A 7,054-nucleotide genomic window follows, 5' to 3' on the forward strand; every position below is an offset into this window, starting at 1 on the left:
AGCTCTTATATTGACAAATAACATTATTTCAGTCCATGGAATCAGTAACGGTAGCCGCTGTTAGCGTTGAAACCACCCTGGTGGTTTGCAGACCCGAAACCACCGTTTTTACCACCTCCATGCTGTTCTGGGTGGTATTTTCCTGGGGACACAAGCAATAATTGGTAAATCTATAAAACATGACACATAAACCTTCCATATTTATATTTCATGAATATGGTGAAGTTTTAATAATAAACATCAAAAACATTATAAGTTCATATTACGTGAAATGGACCCCAACCAATTTAAAACATAGTTCTTAAAATCCATTTTACTAAATTGACCACATCTAAAGGAATCTTCTTTCAATTATTTGATGACCCAAAATATTTGAGATTTTTTCGAAGCAATAGAAAATCAAAAATAATAATTTATTTCACAAAGTTTTTTCTTTTCAATTACTGTTGAATAGAATTAATTGCTTACCATCATCAAAAATGCCAGCAGCCTCATCTTGCTCATTCTTCCTCAAAGCTTCAAGGATAGCTTCAGGAGTCGGAGGTGGTACCGGCAGATGTTCACCCTCAGGCCTGAAGCCACCTTCTCCCGAGGTGTAGGTCACTGTGTACGTGATGTCATCGTCACCTTTGTAGGAGAATCCACCTTGAGCCTGAGCGGGGTTCCCTGCTTCTTCAGCTCGGATGCCGTTTGAAGTTTCGAAGCCGAAGTGGTAGCCTGGAAAAAGTTAAGTGATAAATATTAATATGGTGCAGGAGCAGGTTAGCTTGCTTATCTTTTGCAGGCTGTTTATAACCATGATATACGAACAACGCATCTTTGGATCTAAAGATTATATATTTTGGATAGTATTTTAGTGTAGATAACTCAGTCTTTTATCTAAATAGTCGTTATTTATACTCATTTATGTATGCTACTTAAATATATACTAATATTATAAAGCTGAAGAGTTTGTTTATTTGTTTGTTTGAACGCGCTAATCTCAGGAACTACTGGTCCGATTTAAAAATTACTTTCAGTGTTAGATAACCCATTTATCGAGGAAGGCTATAAGTTTTTTATCCCGGTACGGGAAGAAGTTCCCACGGGATGCGGGTGAAACCGCTGGCATAAGCTAGTTTTTTATATGTTGTATGCGAACGAAGTTGGAAAATGAAATAAACTATGATTACGAAAGGGGCAAGACCGAATTCATTTTAAAGATAAAAATAATTACAGAGAATATGATAATTAACACAAAAACTAATACCTAAGGTTCTCATAATTACATAGGGATTATAATGATTAACAGGCACAAAAAGTAAAGGTATAAACGAAAAAATTTTTAAGTAATAGCAATAACAGTTCTCAAAGAATATGTGAATGGACTTATTTGGAGCACGTACGATGGGCTTGAACTGATGCTCAACCTTGACATTACGGAGTGGTAACAAGGGCACTTTCATTATTGTTTCGTGAAATACAAAGCGTATGCAGCTATTGAGCTAAAAACCTTTTGTTTAGATACAAAGATCTGTTGGATCGTTAATCAAGTGAGTAACAATTATTTGGATGCTTTGTTTTTGGATGTTGTCTAGACATGCAGACTTGTTGATGTGAGTATAAATACATACATATGTACATACAAGTAAATTGACCGAATCGTATTTTATCTTTTCATTTACTTCTCTATTTTCACCTTCATTTTAAAAATAGAAAAAATAGAATTTCATTCATTACTTACTGATCCAAATATCTATTCTAGATAGTCGAAATAGAACTGTAGTATGTAACTTCAATAACCTTCCATGGAGTGACTACTTTCATGTCCCTAAATTACTTACTTCCATCTTCACCAACATCCTGATCCTGTTTCAACGTTGCAGCATTCTTCTCCGCGTCCTGTTGTGGTCTTCTATTGCCATCACCGCCGCTACCTCCAAATGACGAACCCTGGTAGCCACCTTGGCCTCCATATCCACCTTGAGACTGGGGGATGTAGCTCCTGGATGGAATCTGAGCTGCGGAGACAGCGAAGACTGTGCAGATGATTAACTGGAAAGAGGAGAAAGGTGTAAATAGTTGCGGATAAATAGTTTTGTCAGGCTATTGCATGTATTAGAAATATTCTGATTAGAATTGACAGATTCCGCCATTCAATATTAACATCCTTGTTATATGTAAGTGCTTACTATAAATGATAAACTATACTTAATTACTTTGAAATAATGCACTCTTCTTTATTGAACCATGTTACAAAAGCATAGTTTTTTATTATTTTGTTATCTACATCTAGTACTTGAACTGCAGGTCCATATTTGTGTCTATATTGTAAACACTTACCAGATGCATTGTACGTTTGTCCTTTGCACTACAAAAGGCGAACTGTGCAGTTTAGTAGAATATCATCCTTTTTATACGTGGACAAATATCGTTAATTTTCAATTAAAGTTCGATATTATTGGATGACATCGGATAAAGCCTTGAGTTTTTAATAAGGTGTACTTGACAAAACGATATCAAAAACTTGTTGTACTTTCTATTTCAATACCAAAATGATGGTCAAAGTGTATCGCGCTCTTGATCCTTTTCAAGGACATTTTTATGAGATGTCTTGCGTTTTGATTGCAATGTTATTTCATTCAAAAGATAATTATTCTAAAATTACAATAAGCCCTTTCTTTCTCACAGTTTAAATGCTTTCTGTAACCTTTTCTGGGTGCAGCTCGGTGGATTTTATGAATTGGAATTGGAAATCAAACTAATTTAAAAAATGTTGTGAGAATTATAATGTACATATTTTCTTTGCTTAGTGCTATCTCGTTTCTTTATTATGTTTTCTATGAGCTTCTTTTAGTTTGAGATTGAGATTATTGCGAAAAAAATTAAGGAAACTTAAAAAAGGGTTAAGGAAATTAACAAGCTCTGGACAATTTACTATAACATGGTACCTAATTTCTATTACCTTCAAAGACAATGGCAGAATCATAACACCATGCCCTTGTTTAGATCACGTGAAGGCAATAAGTTCTATTAAAATAGATACGTGATGATCATCATCATAGAACCTACGTGATCACAGTGTGATAGCTAACGACCTTACAAGAGGATTGCGAATTATGATAAGTAAGTACCTACTTCAATTATATGAAATCAGAACGACTGGTTTATAAGTAATAACAAATTTGATGATTTTGATTAATGTTTTTAAGCGATTCAGTAAGTTACAAGGATGGTAGTTAAAATGTTAAGTCATCCTACGCAAAAATTTTAAAGCCTTCACTTTAGGGCTCACCTATGCATAGCGCAGACTGCGCAACTAATCGCAATAAACTTACTGTATACTTATAACAAACACTCTTTTATAGTAGTAGTGTCTGTCTTTCAAATGTTTTATCGGTTTCATTTATTTATTACCAGCTTCCGCCCGCGGCTTCGCACGCGTAGAGTTCGGTTATATCGCGTTTCCAAGAGAATTCTTCAAAAGTCCGGGATAAAAACTATCCAATATTCTTTCTCGAGGTTAACTCTGTCTATGTGGCAAATTTTATTAAAATCAGTTCAGTGGTTTAGACGTGAAAGCGTAACAGACAGACACAGTTACTTTCGCACTTATAATATTAGTAGGGATTCATGAATTGAACCAAATTAAGACTTATTCGATTTTATTCCTTACTCGAAATGTTTCATTACAGTTCGTATTCTGTTATTAAGGCCTACACAAAAACAAAAAGATAAAATATCCTGATCGCGTGACCCACCTTTTACGTCGTTTTGAGACGACCACGCCTTTGCCCAACAGTGAGACACAATAAAAAACTAAATCATATTAAAGGTAAAACAAGACTTTTATTAATAGGATGTTAACATGATAATTATAGGGTTAGTATGAATGAAGTAGAACGTTATCGCATCATTGATAAACGACGTCATGAGCCAATGTTAGGGTATAAAAAATCCATACAACACGTTATCTATGTTGATATTGTAAAGCTGAAGAGTTTGTTTGTTTGTACCATAAGGTTTCGAAGCAGCTGAAACGATTTGAAAGAAAAAAACAGTTGAAAAGCTTTACTCTTCCCGAGTACGGGCATTAGTTCCCTCGGGACGCCAGTGAAACTACGGGAAAACGGCTAGTTACATTAAAAAGCTAAAGAGGTCGTTTGTTTGAACGAGCTAATCTCAGGTTCCTGGTCCGATTTGAATAAATCTTTCGGTGTTAGACAAGTAGCACTTTTATTGAGGAAGTCTGTAGGCTTTTTATCCTATAGACTTCCTCCGGATGTGTAGAGTCGTACTTAAGGTACCCGAGTGAAACCGCTGGTGGAAGCTAGTGAACAAAACAAAACATCAATAATTATAAAGTATACAAATTAGAACAAAAAACGCGATAGATTACGAACGATTAAAAGCCAGGTGTTTATGAAAAAAACTTGTGATAAAAACTTATTATTTTTGTTTGATACAAACCGTGGATAAATATTAATGACTGGCGTGAATGAATATCGATTAGCGATGCCTCTTTTAAGATCAAATGCTATGTAGATAATAATAATATTGAATCTGTACTTGTAATATTATAAAGCTGAAGAGTTTGTTTGAACGTGCTTTTCTCAGAAACAGCTCGTCCGATTTGAAAAAAACCTTCAGTGTTAGATAGCCTATTTAGAATGGTAATTTTTATGGCAATATTCGATAGCAAAAAGAATTTTACCTAGCTATTGATTACTATCTATATAAAAGTTAAATGTTTCCTAATCTTACCGTGTCGTATTCTGTTGCTCCCCAACTAGTTACTGCAGTGTGGATTCATCTTTAGAATCATAAAGCTACCTTTTGGTGACATAAAGATACATTGACATAGGTACGATGTAAGAATTTATGTCTATTGAAATTTTTGGTTGAGAAAAAGGGAGTAAGTAATTAAAGCTCTTTGATAATTAAAACCATGACGCTCTTCTCATATATTTTTAGCTATTTTAGATACCTAACGAAAGAATCGGAAAATCAAAGTCTAGTATAATAAAGATAAGCCAAAAGAGCATATTTAACTTTTACAAAATATCCCACAGGTCAATAACCCAGTTCAAATTACCCAATTTAGTGATTCCGACAGTTTAAGATCAATCGTTATAAAAATTATTTGATTCGCTATACCTAGTATATTTTGCGAGGTCTGATTTAAAAGTTGCCTAAGAATTAAAATATTTGTTGCTATGCTATAACTGTTGTAAAAAGTTCCTTCCTTAAAATGTTGTTAGAATTAAAATTAAAAGGAAATTATGCAATAAGGCAAATATAATTGTGCATAAAAGTCTTAATATAAATATTGATTTGCAGTCAATGAGGGTTTTCTCTAATTTTTCTGCCACAGGGTGGCGCCACGTATGCGTCTGGTCCAAACAGCTGTCAAATAGTATGGAATTGTAGGGCCCAAACTTATTGTTTATTGAAATTTTGTTATGTTGGAAATGTTTTTGATTTTATTATGGACTACGGACAGAATAAGTTATCCGAACTAAAAATTGAGCTTAGGAAGAGGGGTGCAAAAGTCAATGGTACTAAGGAAAAGCTCGTTGAAAGGCAGATTACGCAATGTACTAGAATTTGTTAACACAATACGATTTAGTTTTTTGTCTACTCAACCGCAATTGTAAAACATTAATGCACTGCTTTATTTATACAATATAAATCACTAAAATCGTTCACGGTTCATAGTAAAGATAAGCACTTTGACGGGTACCTGGACCTGACGCCTCGGTGCTGCCACCTCGTGGACGCCATTTTACAAAACCCTCATTATCAAGAAAAGGCATGGCAGTGTCAAAATAAAATGAGATGATTCAAATTTGGCCCACTACATTATACCTCGAAAATCCAGAAAAATCTAAGGAATTCGGGAAAAATACAGATAAATTGCTAAAATGCGTACTTTTCTTGTAATAATTTGTTATTTATCAATGAGTTTTATTGACTTTCAGTATGGCGTCGACAATTTAGATACGCACTTGTCAAAAAAATGTCAGTAAACCCTCGATTTGACAATTATGACAAATAAAGTTGTCAAATGATATTAATCAATCACCATGACGACAGCTTGTTTTTTTTCTGGTGTGTTGCAATTTAAAGCCACGTATTCACTGGGAAACAATTGTTTATAAACACTGTTTCAGAAACAAAATCTACGTGTTTCTGAAACAAATAATTTTGTTTCTGTAAACACTACGTGTTTATCGAATGTTTCTGTGCTCCCCACCCGTGGCGGGGAGCACAGCAACAAATCAGTTGCGCAACATGTGCATACAAGTGTGGACGCGTGTTTCATTTGTTTATAAACACCAAATAAACATATTGTAAACATCTGACGGTGTGGACGGCAGTTTCCGAAACATTGTTGCTGAAACATTGCGAAACATCTACGTGATGTTTCAGAAACTGTGTATCTGCAACATTGTTTCCCAGTGAATACGTGGCTTAAATGTTTTATTTTTGTTCTTACAGCCAAATAAAGCCAAATTAAATAAGTTGGAACATTGAAAAGTGTTTTAAATATTTTTCTCAATCAATATTATTTATATTTCAATGTCTCGATGACTCCATTTTGAGACGTATTTGCCAAAGTTCCCATATCTTCATCGGTCAATAGTCTTTCATAACGCCAAGATCTATGAATTAACTAGTCAGATATTTATTTAAAAATTAAAAAATAAAATATTATTACCAATTACATAATTACTTTTGATTAGTTTGAAGTCACCGTAAAGACAAAAAATATACCTAGTTTAAATGTTTCGGAATTACAGCTTTGAACTATAATAAATTGGGTATCTTTATCGTTTAATCGACCAGACCTCACGCGCGTCCCAAATACTCGTCTCATTGCCTTTAAAATAATTAAAACAGTTGATGGCACTGTATATATAGGCTTGCCAACTATTGATAGTCACGACCACCTCTTCAATTCTAAACAAAAATTAATTAAATCCTTGAAATCTTACTTACGGAGAAATTCTGACACGCGAGGTCAGACGTTCGGTAGCTAAGCCTAATAATGAGGTAGCTCTAGTTTATTATC

The 7,054-nt window shown here is 34.2% G+C and overlaps 1 protein-coding gene across 1 annotated transcript; it reads right to left on the reverse strand.

Annotated features, from left to right (window-relative positions):
* LOC135117882 (pupal cuticle protein 27-like) lies at nucleotides 1-2,460 on the reverse strand. The gene is made up of 4 exons (XM_064038289.1): nucleotides 2,323-2,460; nucleotides 1,824-2,034; nucleotides 469-717; nucleotides 1-142 (listed from the first exon to the last, which is right to left on the reverse strand). The coding sequence occupies exons 1-4, from the start codon at nucleotides 2,329-2,331 to the stop codon at nucleotides 42-44; spliced, it is 570 nt and encodes a 189-aa protein (XP_063894359.1). The 5' UTR covers nucleotides 2,332-2,460; the 3' UTR covers nucleotides 1-41.
* Between the last annotated feature and the right edge of the window lie 4,594 nt (nucleotides 2,461-7,054).

Source organism: Helicoverpa armigera, chromosome 15, assembly GCF_030705265.1.
Source record: "Helicoverpa armigera isolate CAAS_96S chromosome 15, ASM3070526v1, whole genome shotgun sequence".
NCBI classification, from domain to species: domain Eukaryota; kingdom Metazoa; phylum Arthropoda; class Insecta; order Lepidoptera; family Noctuidae; genus Helicoverpa; species Helicoverpa armigera.